Source organism: Passer domesticus, chromosome 10 (assembly GCF_036417665.1).
Source record: "Passer domesticus isolate bPasDom1 chromosome 10, bPasDom1.hap1, whole genome shotgun sequence".
Taxonomy (NCBI): Eukaryota; Metazoa; Chordata; class Aves; order Passeriformes; family Passeridae; genus Passer; species Passer domesticus.
Window position 1 is genome coordinate 39,314,612 of NC_087483.1, and position 18,330 is coordinate 39,332,941.

The following is an 18,330-nucleotide window of genomic DNA, read 5'->3' on the forward strand; positions in this document are numbered from 1 at the left end:
CAGTTTGCAACATGACCTAGAAATACCAGAAAAATATGATTGTTCCTTGCTGAAAGAAAAAAATAGCCACGTGGCAGATGCTGATGAAGACATTTACAAGGAAGGGGCGTTTCCAGAGGCCCAGAGCTGTGCCTGAATCTGGTGGTTCTCTGGGTTCCCCCTGCCTGGGAGGGACCATTGGGGTGTGGGATGCTGTGGGAAGTGACGCAGGGCAGCAGCTGTGTGTGCCCCTGCTTCTCCAAGGGCTGCTTCGTGCAGAAGTCTTAAAGCAGAAAGTTCAAGAAACAGAAGTGTTTGCCCTGTCTGACCTCTGCCAGGCTTTTTTTTTAGAAGCAAACTCTCTGACTGTCCAGAACTTGCTACTTTATTAACCTAAATAACAGTACAGTAAGTGTCCTGCTTACTAAAGCTATATTTCAAAATAGCAAAGCAGATTTGTTGCAAGCTATTTATTTCAGTACTCAAAGGGTTTCATTGAAGGCAAGAAAAGGGAAGTTGTCTTAAGGCTTAGAATCGTAATTCCTTTCAGCATTTCCTTTTAAACCTCATCTTTACCTTTTACAAAAGCTAACCTTCTCTGTTTCCTGCAATTTTCACAAAGAACCTGCTTTGCTTTATTTTCATACTTTAAAATATCTTTTTCTTTCTCCAATCCAGAAGAATTTTACACTAACCTCTAGCAGCAAGTTGCTCATTGGTGAGATGGTTCACTTCTGCTCTTGCAGGAAGTGGTTTTATTTTACTTTTTCCCTGCTTTTTTCACTCTGTATGAGCTGTGGGACTAACTCAAGTGCTGTCTCTAGACATGTGACCTTGATCTTTTCCGTTCTTTTGAAATAGTTAAAACTGTTGCTTGTTGATGGCGGCTTGAGATGAGATGACAACGTCCCTGAGGCTGCAGGTAAGGAGCCTCTGATCCATCTCAGTGCAGTTTGGGAAACCTGTTGCTGAAAAATTTTAAAATAATGATAGCTACGAGCGTTTTGTAGGCATTCAAATCAGGTTGGTTTAATTGCACAATTACTTTATTTCTATACTCCTTTGTGAATTTGAAAGCAATGAGAAAAGTGTAGAGGATACAGATGAGAAATGATGTTTTAAATAAATGCTCACAGTTTAGCAAATGTGAGTATTCTCTGCAAGCGGCAACTTTACCTGATCTTGTCTAGTACCCCAAACCACTAATACCTTCTCCTACCCCAGCTGGAACTAACTAGCTCTCCCCAAAAATGTAGAAAAGTTTGTGGCAGTGGCTGGAAAATGAGATTAGATCATTTTTCACAGCATTTGCCCTTCCTGAGTGCAGTTTAGCACTGTCTGATGAACTGGCTCCTGTGCTGGTGACCATGAGGGATGTGATTAGTAGCCATGGATACTGTAAAAGTCAGTGCTAAAGGTAGGTATGTAGTTGTTTTGGTACTTCTAGAGTCTGAAGATGTTGATAGAGGGATTTCTTGCCCTACTCAATATCAAGAAGTTTGATACTACTCTATTATTTGTCAGGTAGGAAAAGATCATGGGGCATAAAGGATATTTTACATAAAATATCCTGGGTTTTTCTATGGGCAGTTGATGGTGGAGCTGTTTAGTGGAGATGTCATGGCTGTGTGTTTCCTGCATGGGCTGTTTAAACCCAGACTAATTCATCCTTCAGAGCTGGCCAGAAAAGGGTTGTATGTCCTGTCCTCAAAGCTTTCCCTCAGCAAAGACACCTTTGCTTTGCTGTTGGTAGGCAAACAACTTTTTGGCCTGCACAGCTTTGCAAAGAAATAGTAATTCAGGAAGATGCTCAAATAACACAATAAAGCACTTTGATTATGGGCCACATAAAGGAGAGCCAGAATTAGCAAGGCTTGTTTCATGCTGAAGGTTTTTTATCCCAGTAACACATAGCTTGCTGCAAACTTTGTGACTTGTGCTCCTGTTTGTAACTGATTGCCTTCTCCAAACAGGCAACTTGGGGTTTTTTTGGAAATATGGGTCAGAGTTGAAAGATATCACACGTGGCTCAGAGCTCATTTTGGAATTGTGCATACTAATTGGAGACAGATTTTAGTGTAATGTTGGAAGATCACATTTCATATTTTCTGTACTTCTTGGAGAAAAAAAAAAAAAGCTGTCCTGCCTGCTTACACAAATCAGCACAGACAGGGAAATTGTATAAAAAGAATATGTTCTCTTCCTGGGCTGTGTTTGTCGTGATTTTTATGTTTCTGCTGCAGAGTCTTAGAGTAATTTAAAATGCATTTTCCAAAGAGCTGTGAGATTTGGTGAAGTAGTTTGAATTCTCAGAGTTTTATGTCTTTATTTTCTCCCTTTCTCTGCAACTTACCTCTTTGTGTCCAAAGCAAATTCATTTTAAAGCAGCATGTCTTGTTCAGTTTACCTCTCCATGCAATTACATCTGTGATGTACATTTGTTCATTTTCTTTTCCAAAGAGAGTGAACAGCAGAAGCACTCTGTATTTTAAAGCTCCTGCTATACTCCATTATTGAATTGTGGTTTTTTCACAGCATTTGTTGTAGAAACTTCTTTTTTGCTTTGACACAAAGACCTCCTGGTTTGGAAGAGGTTCTCCTTCTTCCAACCAAGCTTGAGTGCATGACTCTTAGTAGTCCCTGTCACCAGGGGCTATATCCTGGCCTTGGGTATGTTCCTCCCTACCTGGAGTGAAACAGGAAACAGAAAATAAAATGGTGACAGAGGCATGTTTGAATTCTCCTCCTGGTGTGAAAACTCCACAACCTCCAACGTGGTGCTGGAGAATTCCAACAGCTGTGGTTTGATTTCTCTTTCTGTGTCTGGTCCCATCAATTATTACTTTGCAGCGATGAGCTTCAGGAAGGGTTTAAGAGGCAGCATGCCATGCAGTGGGATGGATTTCCCTTTGTGCCCTCCAGTGCTGCAGTGAGAATGGCTTTGGCTGTGCTGCCCGAAGTTTGGGTCTCTGCTACTAAGCTGTGAGCCATGGTAACTGCTGTATTGGGATGTGTTTTACTCAGTCACATCCAGGACAGTGGGCTATAGGCAGAGCTTATGGGTTTTTTTTAATGCTCACTATGTGTAATTCTGATTCTTATTTTTCTTTTTTTTTTTTCTTAGATAGCTCTGTGCTGTATCAGATCAAGCAGTGTGAGTTGTTAACCATTTAATGAGCTGTTAACCATTTAATGAGCTGTTAAAGCCTGTGTGGAGCTAAAAACCATCTCTTGTTATTGAAGAAGTCTGTCAGTACTTAAGTGTGCTCCTAACTTTTAACCTGAAGCACAGCAGTTGTACAGAATGTGTGCTAATCCTCTATTGGTGCTGTTTGGGCTGATCGCTTTTAAACCAAAATACAGCATCACCTGAGCTGCAGCCTAAGTCTCTACCTTCCACTCACCTCCTAAGAGTTCCATATGGGATGCACGAAACCTGTTTCTCAGTGCTACAAAGGCAGAAATCAGTGCTGATGGATCCTGTTATATGCAGATGGTTTTCCTGATTTCATTTTTTGGTAGTATAAATATTGAGGAAAGCAGATTGGATGCAATTTAGGCCCAGATTTTCCATGGTAGTTCTAGTGCCTTTCAGAGCACTGCAGCAGATTTCCCTACCTGGCTACACAACCTGCACAAAACTGTCCCCTTTCATTCTGTGGTGGCTTCCAACAGCTTTTGACACCATCAGACTGGTGTCGTGACCTCTGAGGTCAGGGTGGGCTGAAAGCCTTGCTGACTTCAGCAGAATTTGGGGTTCTGGGCGAGGTGAGGAGGTTTTGGTGTTATCTGCTCTGAAACCTTCTCTTAAGGTGGGTCTGCTTCCACCAGTGAATCTGAATTTCACTCTCACCTGCCCCTGAAGGACAGAGATGGTTTCCTTGCTGTGCTGGGTGTGAGGATGGTGCCTTCACGCCCTCAGCATGCCTCTGTCAGTCCTCCCTGCTTTGAGAAATACTATAAAAAGGTTGTTTTGGAGGCTCACTACAAAACAAGCACTGCTAGCTCCTCATTTACACTGGGACTTCCTCAATGCTGAGCTATTTTTTACCTAAAGAGTGAGTGTCACAGAGTCTTGCATCATCTTTGTCACAACTTGAAGCTCCCTGGGTTACAAACTTCCATGCTGGCTGAGACAGGATCAAAAGGAAAGCACTTGGATTCATTAAGAAGGTTAGGAAACAATTTTCTGGGCACAAATAGTTTAGATGTTGCAAACTGACAATGAGGCAAATCTAGCTGTCAGTGGAAGCAGCCAGGCCATGCTGGAGAAGTTTCTCACGGCATTCTTGGTTCATATTGAGGTAAACTGGAATTGTTGACATCTGGCACATGTAAAATAAATCATGTTTGCAGAAAATAGGAACCAAAATTCATATATGCTTAAAAAATTTGATCTTTTTCTCTTAATTTGTCTATATTTTCACTCAGCTTACTTATGAGGAAGAAATGTTTTCAGAATTAAGTAGGAAAGGTAACAGAGGTTTAAACAGATATTTGTGTTCTCCAAATTATCTGCTAAGCTACTGTGTGTGTTGCATTAACTCAGGGAGTGCTCAGGTATTTACTGAAGCATTTCTTCAATAAAATAACTTAGTTTCATGGTGCTGTGGTTGGTGGTGGGTTGTTTAAGATCCATATAACTCTTCCTGCCATTGGAGATTGTCAGATATTAAACCATTCACCTGAAGTTAAGCTAGGTATTGTGGGTTTCTACTGTGCTGTTCATGAATATTTCTTCCAAACCTGATACACTAAGCAGTCACAGTCCTTGAGCAGATGAACTTAAGGGACTTAAGATTCCTTCTGCAAAGCATCCATCAGTTTTCAGTACACCTGCAATTTGAGGTGAGGAGGAAGGCAACACAGAAGTGAATGTGGTTTAGACCTGTTCTTTGTTTTGGATTTCTTTGTCTGCCACACCCTGAGCTAAACCTCTTCTGTATTTGTTGCTGAAGCAGATACCAGTTACCGAAAGTGCTCTTGGGCAGGACACAGCCCTGGCACCTGAACTTGTTTATTTGCTACTCAGGATGTTACAAATTCTCTTCCTTTCGGGGTGAGGAAGGAAATGACAGAGATATTTTGTGAAAGCAGTTGAAGCCCTGGAGCTCTGTCTCTGAGAGGGTTCTGCCACCTCCATGGCTGGTGGGTCTGCCCCCAGCCTGCTGGTGTCAGGGGCTCTCAGCCTTCTGGTGTCTCTGCTGCAGCTGGGGCTCAGAGCCAAGCCCAGACACATCACAGGAGGGCCCCACGGCCACACCATGGTCACCCACAGCAAGTACCAGCAGAAGCCTCCTCAAAAATGCATTTCTCTCTCAAAAATGTATTCCTAGCAAATAGTTTTGTTATGAATTAATCAATATTTTACACCTGGGAGGGTGTCACCTCAGCCTTTCCATCTCCCAGGGTTCTGGCACTTGCTGACATTTGTGTGTTGGGCTGGGTAGTGCTGAGGTTTGATCCAGAGAGATTAACATTATCAGCAGTACATTGCATTCTTGGTTAATTTATCGGGGGAAAAAACAACAAAAAACACCCAACAAAGTATAGTAACCAGTAATCAAATTCTTGTGATGATTTTTAGATTTAGAATTAACCCATTTAGCATTAATCCATCCACCATTAATCCATCTGCTCTTGGAGTGCCAAAGAAAGTAGAAACAGCCCAAGTGAAAGCATGTCAGTTCCTCCTCCTTGATTAATCCTGAGCCCTGGAAAAGGCAAGGAGTGCCTCCAGCTTTAGCAGAAGCTTAGAGGAAGTGGTATCTTCAACCTATTCTTGAATTTCCTTTGGACAGTCCAGCTCCTGCTTGAGTAGGATGCAGTCACAGACACCTGAGACATTCAGAATTGCTGCACAGAGTTTGAATTTGAAAACTTCCTTTCTAGCTTTCATTTTCTTCTGAAGTTTGGGTGTTTTGTGAAACCTTTCTTAGAGTGGGGATAGCTGAAAGGAGGGAATCTCTTAAGATGTGGAGCGAAAATTGTATAGAATAAAAGAATGAAGGAAGTTAAATGAAGATATTTCTTATCAGAGTTGTACCCTGCAGCAAGATTCAGGTATTTAGGGAACAATGTTGATGCAGTCTAAGGACATTTTAACTCAGGTGCACAGGACTGCAGAGGTTCATTTGAGCTGAGAGCAGCTGTTTCATCCAAAAGGGGTTTGAGGATGCTACCTCATAAACCCAGTGGAAAATGCAATAGTCATTAAGTATTTTTGCTATTTTTTGAACAGTGCTGGGGCAGATGAATGTCTGTGACTGTCTCACTGTGAGTGTTGGTGCTTGCAGGTGGCTCTGCTGTGTTCCTGGTGCCATTGGTGTTTGCTTTGGCTCTGTGTAGCACATCTGGGGTAGGACACAGGTGGCTGTCACCTCCTGGCCTGCAGAAAATGTGTACAAGGTTTCCTGGAATCACCCTGAACCACCTCAGTGAGATAAAGTTCTCTAGTCCCTCGCTAAAGAATTTCATTTGCAGCAAAATATTTAAATATAACTGACAGAGCCTATGCTCAAACTACGTGCACCATCAAAGCAATCATGTCAGGGGAGTTGGAAATAGATGATCTTTAATGTCCTTTGCAGCCCAAACCATTACATGAGTCTATGAAATTGACTTTTTTGGCAGCACAGCACCCTTGGTATTTCCCAGTGCAGACATCTCAGCTGCACGATGTGATATCAGATGTTATCACCAGAACAAGGGCCTTTGTCTCCTCCTTGCCACATAAGCTGGGGAGCAGCCTGCTGGGGCAGACACTCCTGCTGCAGGAGAAAGCAAACTGGGGGCCCCGTGAAATGCAGAAGAGGGGCTTGCTGAAAGCAAACCACAAAGAATTTCCCCTCCTGGTTCCTGCCACAGCTCGGAAGTTTTCTCCTGGAGCTGTAGGTGCCGTCTCTGCTGCATTTCACAGCAGCGTCTCTTGGAAGTGCAGCACCAGGAGCTCTGCAGGGGAAAGTGGGGATGGAGTGTGGGAACAGATTAAAAGTGTCTGGAGGATTTTTTTTTCCTCCCTCAGATGGGAAGTGGGAGCAGTGAGAAGAAGCAAGGGAACAGCTGCAGGATCACACAGCACAAAAACTGCTGCAGATATAGCTGATGGGAGATGGGGAGAGGGTGGGAGGGACTGTTTCATGTGCACAGCACAGGAAGTCAAACATCATCCGGAGGAGTGGGAGGGAGGGCATCTCTCTGCCCGGGTAAAGGACAAGTCTCCTCTCTGTAGAACTATTGAGGCAGGCAGGGTCAGCCAAAAAAAAAAAAATTTAAAGAAATTTATTGTAAGTTTTAAACAAAAAGAGAAATAAGTTTATCATAAATTCACGTTATTCTTTCATTTATTTTTAAAGTCTGAGAAGATTTAAAGCCTTTGGTATTCAACAATCTCAGTATCTCAGTTTGACAGATGTCTTCTGTGGGATGATGGGTATATGGAACTGCAAAAAGCATTAAGACATAGCAAATGTGCATTGAAACTGCTAAGCTGAGGAACTCTCAGATACTCTAAGAGGTTAAAACTGCTGTTGCTGCTTCACCAAAGGCATTACAGAACTGAAGAAGGCATTTTCTCTGGTGCTGCTGCAGGAACTGAGGGCTGGAGGGGTAAAACTTGTGTGTAGTTTTACTCAGCGATGAACATGAAATGCTTCCTCCCAGTGAATCATCCAGTGGAGCTGTGGGGAGGGCACAAAGGGGCTGTCACACCCGACCCAAGCAGGCCTTGTGACAGTCCTGCCCCTGTCAAATTAAGCCCAAAATTTCTGGTGGCAAAGCTCTGAAGTTTAGAACTTACAGCAAGTTTGTTTCTTTGGCTATTTGCAGCAAGCTTTCAGGTGTTTAAAAAATATTTTTCTAATACATCAGTTTGTCTTGTGGTACAAACTCTTCTACTTCTCCAGAGAGTTTGGGCTGTTCCAAAATTACCATCACCACATGTCTAGTTCAGGTAAGCATGGAAAGCTTGGATGAATATCCAAATCTCTGTGAGGAGAAGTTCTGCAAAATTGAGCTGGAAGTATTTCAAGCAGCCTTACTTTGAAATTTCTGTCACTTCTGCTTCTGCTTGTATCTGTAAATACTGCAAGAATAACCTTTCCCATAGTATCTCATCACTCCAGATCTGGCAACATTAAAAGTAACAACACTTTTCTGAACATTTAGGCTATAGGAACAGATTTCTTTCAAGCACCGGGGAAAATTTGTGATTCTTATGTGATCTTCCTAGAGAAAACATTGATTTTTTTTTTTTTTTTAAATTCAGAATTAGACAGCTTTAAACTAAAAAGTTACCATGAAACAAGCATCAGGTGCAGGTGTGAAATGAGTTTAGACTGGTCAGTCTTGAGGTGTTTGCAAAGCCATGGCTCTACTCTGTATTTATCTGCAGCAAATAAAACTTTAGAGTAAAGGATGGAGGTAGAAGAAAATTTTTTCCTCCTTATGAATAGGACAGGTCAGGAATAAAGAAGCATTCTCCTCTCGCACTTATTAGGTCATATTTAGTATTAAACTGATTAAATGCATGAATTATAAATTGTTACTGAATTTTATGCTGCTGTAAATTACTTAATGCCATTGGTCTAATGTCCAAACCATTCTAGCCCTGCTGTTCAGGGCCATAGGAAGCATTGGAAGTGCTGTGCATGGGATGACACTCAGATTGGTTTTTAGTACTGCATCTGTGGAACCAGTATTCTCCAAAAGAAGGATTGTAGTCTAGCTTGCACAGCACAGAAAATAGAGGCAGGTGTCGTGGATCAGAAGCAATCCAGAAAGAAATGAAAGGTGTTGCCAGCAGGAAGACCTAGAAGCAGCTTTTTTTTTTTTTTCTTTTTTTTTTTTTCCTCAGGCATGTTCTTTTACATATTCAACTGAATTTCTACTATGGACAACTGTTCCCAGAACATATGCAGGCCAAACTGTACACAAAGGATACTTTTAGCTTCAAGTTCCACTGGAAGCTGAGCTAGTGAATTGACATGGGAATGGTGAAAATAGACTCCATTATGCTATCCCATATGATAAATTGGGACAGAAGAACTTTTGAAACAACTGCTACCTTTGCTGAGAGTTTCCTATGTAACATAATTAGGAAACTAAGTGGTGCTAAGAGGAGGCATGACCATAAAGTCACTTGATGACTTTGCTTTACCCTATTAAATGTGGTTTTGTTGTTCTCAATAATATCCCAGTGATATTTCCAAGAAAGTTTTATTTGTGCAGGGAAGACCTGCAGACATCAGGTCATGGAGCAATACAGGATTAGAGTTGGATCTGGAGTCATAATATGTGGATGTGAAGGGTTTGTCATTGTATCCACACAACTTTGGAAGAGTAACTCTCCCATTCTTCTCTCTTTTTAATTCTCAGAACATTTCCAGCCAGACAGGAAAGCATTTCCAGAGGGAGCAGGTCTCTGTCCTGTAGAGACCAAGCAGACTTTCCCTGTTTTCCTTTGTCATCTGTCCTGCTCTTTTTAAGGGTTTATCTATGTATAGAAGGGAACAGACTCTGGGGTTATCATCTATGAAATTTCAGAATAACACAAAGAAGGTCTTTAGGCCCTTCATTGAGAACCATTGTCAGTCCAGAAAAGGCACATACATTTTCTTTCTTCATGTTTCTCTCCATCCAATCCTGGAGAAAAATCAAGCAAAAAATTTGTAAAGATTAATAATATTTCCATTGAATATATTTGGATAAGACATTTTTCTGCCACTTGCTAGAAACTGCGACTTGATATAAGCCTTTTGTTATTATATTTTATCCTTTTTGAAAAATTATTTTGTAGTGTGCTATTACTTGTTGAAAAAATAGAAAAAGGCTGCAGTCAATCTTCACATCAATAAGCCACTCATAGTTTTGGCCCATCTGTCAACACACAGGAAATCATTGAAGCAGCAATTATACAAGTCTTTAAGGTATTGTGGGGTGCAGACTGTATTTATGTGGGTCTGACCTGCTGTAATTAGAGAATAACATATCCCTAATTTGTGTGGAAAACCCTCAGGAAAGAGAAATGAAGCACCATGCTCCAATACTTTAATTCTTAGGAACTGAGTCATCAAAAAACCAAACTTTAAGTATGTTCTTAGACCCAAAATTAAACAAAACCATTGCTTCTGTACAGTGGGGCAAGTCTGTGCCCTTCCCTCTTGTTACAAAGTGCATTTCCTTGCCTGATCCATAATGCAATGAATGTTTTGTCTCTCCTCCTCAGGGGTTCTTAATGTTGCTGTTGCTCAGCTGTAATTCCATCAGCCTCAGCTGGTTCACTGGGAACTCAAAATCACAATCAGGCCTGTAAGACCTGCCTGGAACCCCCTTTTCTGTATTGCACAAGCCAGAAAGGAATTATGTGAAAAGACATTTTGTTCCTACTGGATATTAGGTTGGTGCATGAGATTTCTGTGGTGAGAATGATGTAGCTGCTAAACGAGAGTTGTAAAATATAGCTCTCTTTTAATATAAAAGAATAAATCAGAGAGGTTGAAATTGTCATCACACCAAGGATCAGGTTAAAATCCCACAGATAATAGGTTTTTCAGCCTAGAGACTTGTTTAATGCTTTACTCTGAGTGACTACTATTGAGTAACTACTTAGATGGTCTTCTAACTGATAGGACAAGAGGAAATAGCTGAAAGTTGTGTTGGGGAGGTTTATATTGGATTTTAGGGGAAGTTCCTTCGCTTGAAAGGGTGATCAAGCATTGGAACAGGCTGCCTAGGAAAGTGGTGGAATCACAGTGCCCAGAAGTGTTCAAAAACATGGAGATGTGATGCTTCAGGACAGGGTTTAGTGATGGACCTGTCAGTGGATGATGTTTGAGGCATTTTCCAAGCTCAATTATTCTATGATTCTATGATTTGGGTCAAGCTGTGTTGAGAAATTTGCCTTTAGGTGCATCCTTCATAGAGACTGAATGATATACCTCAAAGCATAAAAAAATGTGAATAATGGTTCAGGCAGCTTAAGCCACACATGGTGACAGAGAAATGCTGGACAGTGAGATATGGCTCCAGACAAAGCATAAAAGATGATTTGCTCTTCTCTTTGACCACAGCAGAGAGTTGGGTGACTGTACATATAAATTGGAGTGGGCCATTTCTGCTTTTATTTGCAGAAAGTCCACAAGTACTGGACCAGAAAAGAGAAATTACAAAGGCAGCTTTTAGAGGACCTCCATGATCCTTGCTCTGTGTGTTTTCTGTTCTGAGACACCAGCAAAACTCTGATATGGCTGCAACAGGGTAAAAAATTAAAAGAGAGTGTGATGATTAATGCTGATGAACATGGTTTTTGTAGGGTGCATCAAGTTAGAGATGAGATTGCGATTTTGGGTGATAAGGGAAACTGAGCTGCTGAGTTTAGGACATTTAACACTTTACAGCAGGCTGAACCTGTCACTAAATTCTGGTTTATTGTCTATCTGATATAAAGAGACAAAAGTGGGGTAAAGAGCAGTGCTGATGTTCTGTCATAACTGATCTCCTGCTTTGATTAAAGGAGTGAGGGTTGAAATTAATTCTGCTTCCTGAATACCTGATCTTTTTTTAATTCTTTTTTTTTTTTCAAACGAAAAGGCATAGGAAGGTTATATCTGCTTTGTATTATCAGTCCAATGGATTTCTCTGTTTTCCAGTACTCAGATAACTGGCTTCAGGACACCCCTGGGCACCAGCCCAGGACAGTGTATCCCTCAGCAGCCTTTCCTGTGGGTGTCCCTGCCCTGGCCACAGGGGGCTGAAATAAAATAGACACAGCAAAGTGCAGATAGGAATTATTAAAAAAAAAAACAACAAAAAAACCCAGAAAAAAACCCCAAAACTATGGAGCAATTTACTAGCTATCCTCTCTCTTTACATGTAGTTTTTTTCATTTGTGCACCTTTATTTTCCATCGTTGTGTGTGTTCAAGCACTCGCTGCCCTGAGCTGTGCCTCTGCAGAGATATCAGCATGGCACAGGCCAAGGGCAAAACCTAACAGCAGCACTATTTATATAGGTGTGTTGATTTTGGTGATAAGCACTTTCACAGACACGTTCTCCTTAACAAGAGTGCTCCAACTCACCACGTGTCTGGCATTCTCTTGTTTTTTTCCGTTGTTAACTGCAACTTCTGCTTCCATTTTTGTGGTTTTGCAGGCTCACAGGTCTGCTGTGATGCTGAACCTAGTGCTCATTTTTATTCTTCTGTGATATTTTGCATTAGGTTTTGTCCATGCTCTTCAAGTACTGTGTGTTCTTGAGCAAAGTACTTAAATTAGTCAATGCAACAAGATGCACTTCAGTTTTGCAGTGTTTGCACTCTGCTGTGTCGAGAACTTTCATGCTCATTATGCTTCTGATTTGACAGTGGTGCAAGTCATAAGGAGAAAACATGGGATAATTAAAAGCTTATTTAGAAATACTGAAAAATATATTATTTTAAAGTCATAATCCTGAATAACAAATTTGAGTTCTATTAATTAGCCTTTTTTCCCCTTTTTTTGAGAAAAGTGCATGTTACAACTGTTTAATTATAGAAACCTAGAATGATGTGTGTTGGAAGGGACTTTTTAAAGACCATCTTGTTCCAACCCCCAGCCATGGGCAGGGACACTTCCACTATCCCAGGTTGCTCCAAGCCCCATCCAGCCTGGCCTTGGACATTTTCAGGGATGGGGCAGCCACAGCTGCTCTGGTACAAGAGGCTGATTAATTGTCATTTCCATTCTGTCTTCTACTGCACGTAGCTGAAGGAAATGTAGGCATAGCTCAGGCCAAAATTTGGAAATACTGCTATCTTCTTGTTTTTTGAAGAATTAATTCTCTGCTTTGTAGAAAATCTACATACTGACTTTACCAGTACTGCAGTAAAACTCAGGAAATAAAGTTCTTGGCTAATACAAGTCAGTCCACTCATTACGGGTTCATTTTTTTGACAAAGCAGCATGTATAAAATGGATTAAAATGCTGATAAATTCAATATGAAACTCATTCTAGGTCCATGGCATGCTGTAGGAGGGCAGTACTTACAGACTGTCATTCTGAGACAGAAACCACAGTTCAACTACAAGACATGCAAGTGTGGTAGGGATAAGAGCAATTCACTATCTTAATTTTTTCAAAAACCTAAAAATTTTTTTTTGGTTTTTTGATAGAAACTCTAAATAGCAACAGAAGGGTTTGGTTTCGTTTTGTTTATTTTGTCATCTCCTTTCTCTTTTCAAAAGAAAAAATATTTTTTCCCCATGAAAAAAAAAATTGACATATTTTCACTATCAAACATAATGATTCTGTGAAAGCTCTACTTTTAAATGAAACATTACAGAAAATCTTCTTGTGAATAGTTTTGGTTATTCCCACTACTTTGTGGGGAAGGAGGAGATCTGATCCTCACCATTTGCTGTTCAATTCTCTAAACCTGGGCTGGATTCTCAGAAGTGGGATGGCTTTACTGTCTATGGATTTGTATCCTCAATAACCTTTCTGTTTTTCACCTCTACAACCCTCATCATTTCCACACCATGTGTTTGAAAGTCAGCTGTACATTTAGAAATTGGAGTTTTAAACTCTTTAGGAACTGTCAAATGCCACTTGAATGTTTATCAGCCAGCTCTCCCCTGTAGCTGGTGCCTGAGCTCTGGCTTAACTCAATCTGCTGCACTATGAGGTTGCTATGCTACTTGCTGGAGCAGACTTACATCCTCCTGGAGCATTCCAAACACATGGACCCATCTGTGGGAAAAGTCATTGCGAGAGTTGGCCCACTGAGGCTGCAAATTTTATTAAAGGATGAACCAGTTCTTCCTTCCAAGAAGGCTTTTGACCTCCTGAAGTACCTCCGAAACTGACTGGTTGTGTAGGACTGAATTGGTTTTGCTGCTGCAGCCAAAAATGTGATTTTGTTCCTTCAGCTTGGTGGTGTTTCTTACCCCATAAGTAAGTGATTCACCAACTCTCCAGAAATTAAATTTCTCCTTTCTCATTCCTACTGCAACCTCTTTCCCCCACTCTATGAATCAGTTTTCTCTCCCTGCATCATCCATCTGTCCTCATGTCAAGGATTCTTCTTGCCCCTCTATTCCTCACCCTTTTCCAGCCTGCCCCTTCTGTTCCACAGTGCACCAAACCACGTATTTCCAAGAGGAATTTTGAGTGTGTATCCTTGCTTCCCTTCTCTTACGTTAATGTCTCAAAGTTGTCCTGCCCCTTTACTGCAGGAGCACTCTAAACAACAAGGTAGAGAGGAGGAGAAATTCTGTCTTGGTTTAATGCCTTCCTCTAGCAAATCAACCGTGGGAGGTTTCAAAACTGAAATTTATATCCAGATGCTAACTATTTGCCAAAAGGCAAATTAGATAATTATATAATGGACATGGAGTGCCACACAAGCAGTTGCATGGGGCTTGGCAGCTCTGCCTTCCAAAGGAAGCAAAACAAATTCCCCTGCAAAATGGGCCCAAACTTGGCCCTGACGCTTCTAATAACAATTTGGAAGCACCAACTCATAAATGCAGAAGATAGGTTCCTTTTTATATTTTCTGACAATATTTTATCTGTTTCCTGATGGTCTTCCCCTCTGTTATAAAAAAAAAAAAAAAAAAAACCAAAAAAACCCACCAAAAAAACCCTCAAAAAAAGAACAAAAAAAGCAAACAAACAATAGGGGCAGGGCAGATTACGAGGATTACCAAACCCTCCTTGCAAATGCAAATGACATGCTGTTGCATTTGTGGAGCTCATATTCAGGGTGCCATCTACTGGCACGTAGGGCTGGTAACGCTGTCAGGAGCCTGCCTGGAGCTTGGACAGCAAAGGATTCCTACCTGAAAATCCTAAGGGCACAATTTTTGTAACTTTCTTCCATATTATGCCAGACCTCCTTCATATTCTGCAGGATCTCGCTGTGTTTTACACTAAGACAAATCTAATGGTGGAAATGCTCCATTCTGGGTCTTGTTTTTGTTTTCTTTTATAGTAGTTCCTGTAATTTTAGTATCTTGGAAAGACTCCTTGTAATACTCTGAGGTATGCAAATTAGTTCAAATTTTCAGGAAAATTAACCAAGGTTCAATGAGATTAGAATCATGAGTTTCAGAAGTCTTCACAGCCCTGCCTTTTACTGACTGTGTCCCTACTTGTGATCCAGGGCATGACTTTGTCACACTATTAAACTTTTTTATGGCACGTCGTGTACTGACGACACCAGACAGAGACTACCTAATTAAAACTCATAATGCTCCCGAGAAGGGATATGTCAGAGCTTTATAGGTGGGAGATTTCAGAAGAAAATCTGAGCAATGTGCTCCAGCCAAACATTGGATCCGTGACAGAGCCAGCGCTGCTCTCGTCTCTCGAGTCTGATCCGCTCTCCAGCCTGGAGCCTACTGAAAATCTGTTGAGAAGCAATTTTGATTTGATACCAACATGAAATACAAAATGGTTTGACTCTCCAAGTTTAGGAGGAGGAAAAAAAATAATTTCCTTCTTGGAGCTGCTGCAGTCCTTCCTGCCAAAATGGCAAAGTATCCCTGTGACATGGATTTGGGTGCTGACTGCTCTGAAGGGTGGTGAGAAGTGTCTTGGGGAGGCAGAACACACAGTGCTGCCCACCAAAGATCCATGAAAAGAGTTTTCTCAAGTACAATACACCAGCTTTGCAGCAGTCATAGGCAGGCATGTCCTAAGTAACATGAAACAGTTTTAATCTAATTTCTATAACCTGAGATTCAACTTCTGTGGGGATCCTTGAGTAACTGAGTCAATGCAGGAAACAGCCAATGGGCACAAGCTTTGTTTTTGGTGTGGATTCTTTTGGATTAAGTTCAGTGTTTCTATCATGGCACATCATGTTGAGTGAGTAATGGGCTAATATTAAAGCACTTCCTTTCTTTTATCAAGAGTGCTATCATGAATGCATATAAATTCCCCTGAAGATCCCAGCCCACGCCAGGGGAGCTGGAAATGTGTGATCTTTGATCTGATCCAATCCCCCAAAAAATCTGTGGTTCTATGAAAAGCCTTCTGGACATGGGCCAACCACTTCTAGGTGTTCTTGCTTGAACAGGTTGGACCACATGACCTACTAAGGTCTCTTCCACCCTCAGCCATTCTGGCTGCACGACCTGTTGTTATCATCCTCTACATTTAGGGCATTTTCCTGTGAAGGATGGTTTTATCAGTGCTGAGAGGCTGAAGCTGTGGGAGCTGTGTCCTCCCACCTGCCCAGGCTGAGGTCCTGCCCAGAGATGTGCAGCAGAGCTCCCCATCTCCCTTTCCCACCCTCACACCAGGATGTTGTGTTCTCTGCTCTGACGTCTTCATAGTAATGGGCTTTCTTGAAATCAAGGAATTTAATCTTCAGAAGTTGCCAGGATGTTGCTAGAAATAGCCATGCTCTCCAACCCATTTGGAAAACGCTGATTCTTCAACAGTTTATACTATAACTGCACTTAAATGGATTTCCATTTCCCTGGCTCCATAGTTGGGAAACCAGCTTTTTCAGCTTGTATAGTATTTCTTCCTTACACATTTTCTCATGTGGTTACACAGCAATATAAAGAGCCAGTTTTTTTGTGACTCTCAGTAGATTGCTGCACCCACGAGCTACATGTAGTAGTACGAGGGTGAGCGAGGGGGGAGGAAAACAGAGCAAGTGTTGTACATCACTGTCTTGCTGTTTTCTACAGGAAATATAAAGCAACTTTTGCCTACAAAAAATGTATTGAATAGCTAGAAGGGAGTTAGTTGAGTTGTTCTAACACTAAAATGGGAGTTTGAACAGCAGCACTGTGATCCCTCTAGGTCCACTCCCCATCCAAGGGCTTGAGAGCTCAGCTATTTCTCAATTTCAGATTTTAAAAATGGACAGAGAAACAAAAATCTCATCCATGCTGCTGGTGGATTGTGAAAATTAAGGGCTATTTTATCAGCTCCAGGTTTGGCTCTGGGACACTAGCAGGGTTGCAGCATGGCCCTGAGATGCACTTGTAGCTGGCCCGTGTGGGACTGTGGAGGTAAGATATGTTAATTGGCTTCACAGCGTGTCCTTTCCCTTTGCAAGATTTAAAATGTGTCGTGTGAGCAGGGCCAAAGACAAAGTGGAGTGGCTGCCAGCTGGACGTGGCAGAGGCTTGCAGGGAGATTACACCATGGAGGAGAATGGCTTTTGAGATAAGGATAATCTTTTACATAAACTAACTCTTCCAAGGCAGTTTGGATGGGAGGGTGATAAGGACAATAATAAAACTGCAGGCTGACACAGCTGATAGTTATCCTGGTGTTCAAAGATGATCAAGATCTTGCCAGCAAGACAACTCAGCTTCTTCTCCTGACTGGTATGACACAGACCTGGCACTGATACGTTTTTGTATGAGGAGTCCCTAGATTAATGCTCTTATTTCACATTCTTCAGGTCAACCCAGCAACCATGGAAAGGTCTTCAACTTCTGATACAGCCTCTGAAAAGCCTAATCCTTCCCACCATAGCACTGGGGCTGTTCAAATGAGGATCAAAAATTCCAACAGTCACCACGACAGGCTGAGCCAAAGCAAATCTATGATTCTCTCTGAGAATGTGAAAGTCGCCGAGCCCGTAAGTAAAACACTCCTAATATTTTCTGAGTTTTTCAATTTTTTAAAGAAAATCTACAGTTTTATTTATGGTTGTTAAGACACTGGTTCCACTCTCATCCTTTGAAAGGAGGGATTTAAAGTCACTAATACATTTTTAGGAGTATCTCTAGGCATTGGAATAACAATTTTCCTTCACAAAATACAGAATTTGGCTTTGGTGGCCTTGATCATAACATCTACTCAGCATTTCAACTCTCAGTTGTAACAGCACTTAAGTAAGGCTTAAGTAAGTAGAGAATGGCACTTTCAGATACATATCACAGTTTCTCAAAAGGCAAACTTCAAAAGCAGACAGAAGAAAAGAAATGGAAATTTCAAACTCTGCAAATAACTTTGTAACAAAAAGAAAAGTCTTGCTGTAAGACTGAATGAATTGTACAAAAATCAGACACTGAACGTATGCTGTTATTTCAATAGTAAACAGTCAAAGGAGTTGAGTCGTCTTTTTATCCATTAGAATTTTTTTTAAATTAAATAGTTAGCGATGAACTCTATTGCCAGTTGCATCCCTGCCCCTGTACTCCTTGTGAGCTACTAAACAAACTGATTGGTATGAGTCTCCCCTGGTTAATTTTCTTCCATAATGGTGGCAACTTGCAGCTGAGGCCATATGATGTTACAAAATTATTTATGCAATGTTAGCCACTTTTTTGGACTCCAGATCCATTTTGTTCTCAGAGAATGCAAATGAGGGGGAAAACTCTGTTAGCTGGGGACAGAGTCCCA

The 18,330-nt window shown here is 41.3% G+C and overlaps 1 protein-coding gene across 2 annotated transcripts in view; it reads left to right on the forward strand.

The window, feature by feature from the left end:
* Positions 1-307: 307 nt before the first annotated feature.
* The window catches only part of ARHGAP15 (Rho GTPase activating protein 15), a 320,750-nt gene continuing 302,727 nt past the window's right edge, over positions 308-18,330 (forward strand). The window contains exons 1-3 of one of the 2 annotated variants that reach the window (XM_064435287.1): positions 308-387; positions 841-901; positions 17,384-17,563. In XM_064435287.1, the coding sequence (XP_064291357.1) occupies positions 878-901; positions 17,384-17,563 (204 nt within the window). In that variant the 5' untranslated portion in view covers positions 308-387; positions 841-877. Of the gene's footprint in view, positions 388-573; positions 902-17,383; positions 17,564-18,330 lie in introns of those variants that run through there. The other variant, XM_064435286.1, reaches the window with a different exon arrangement.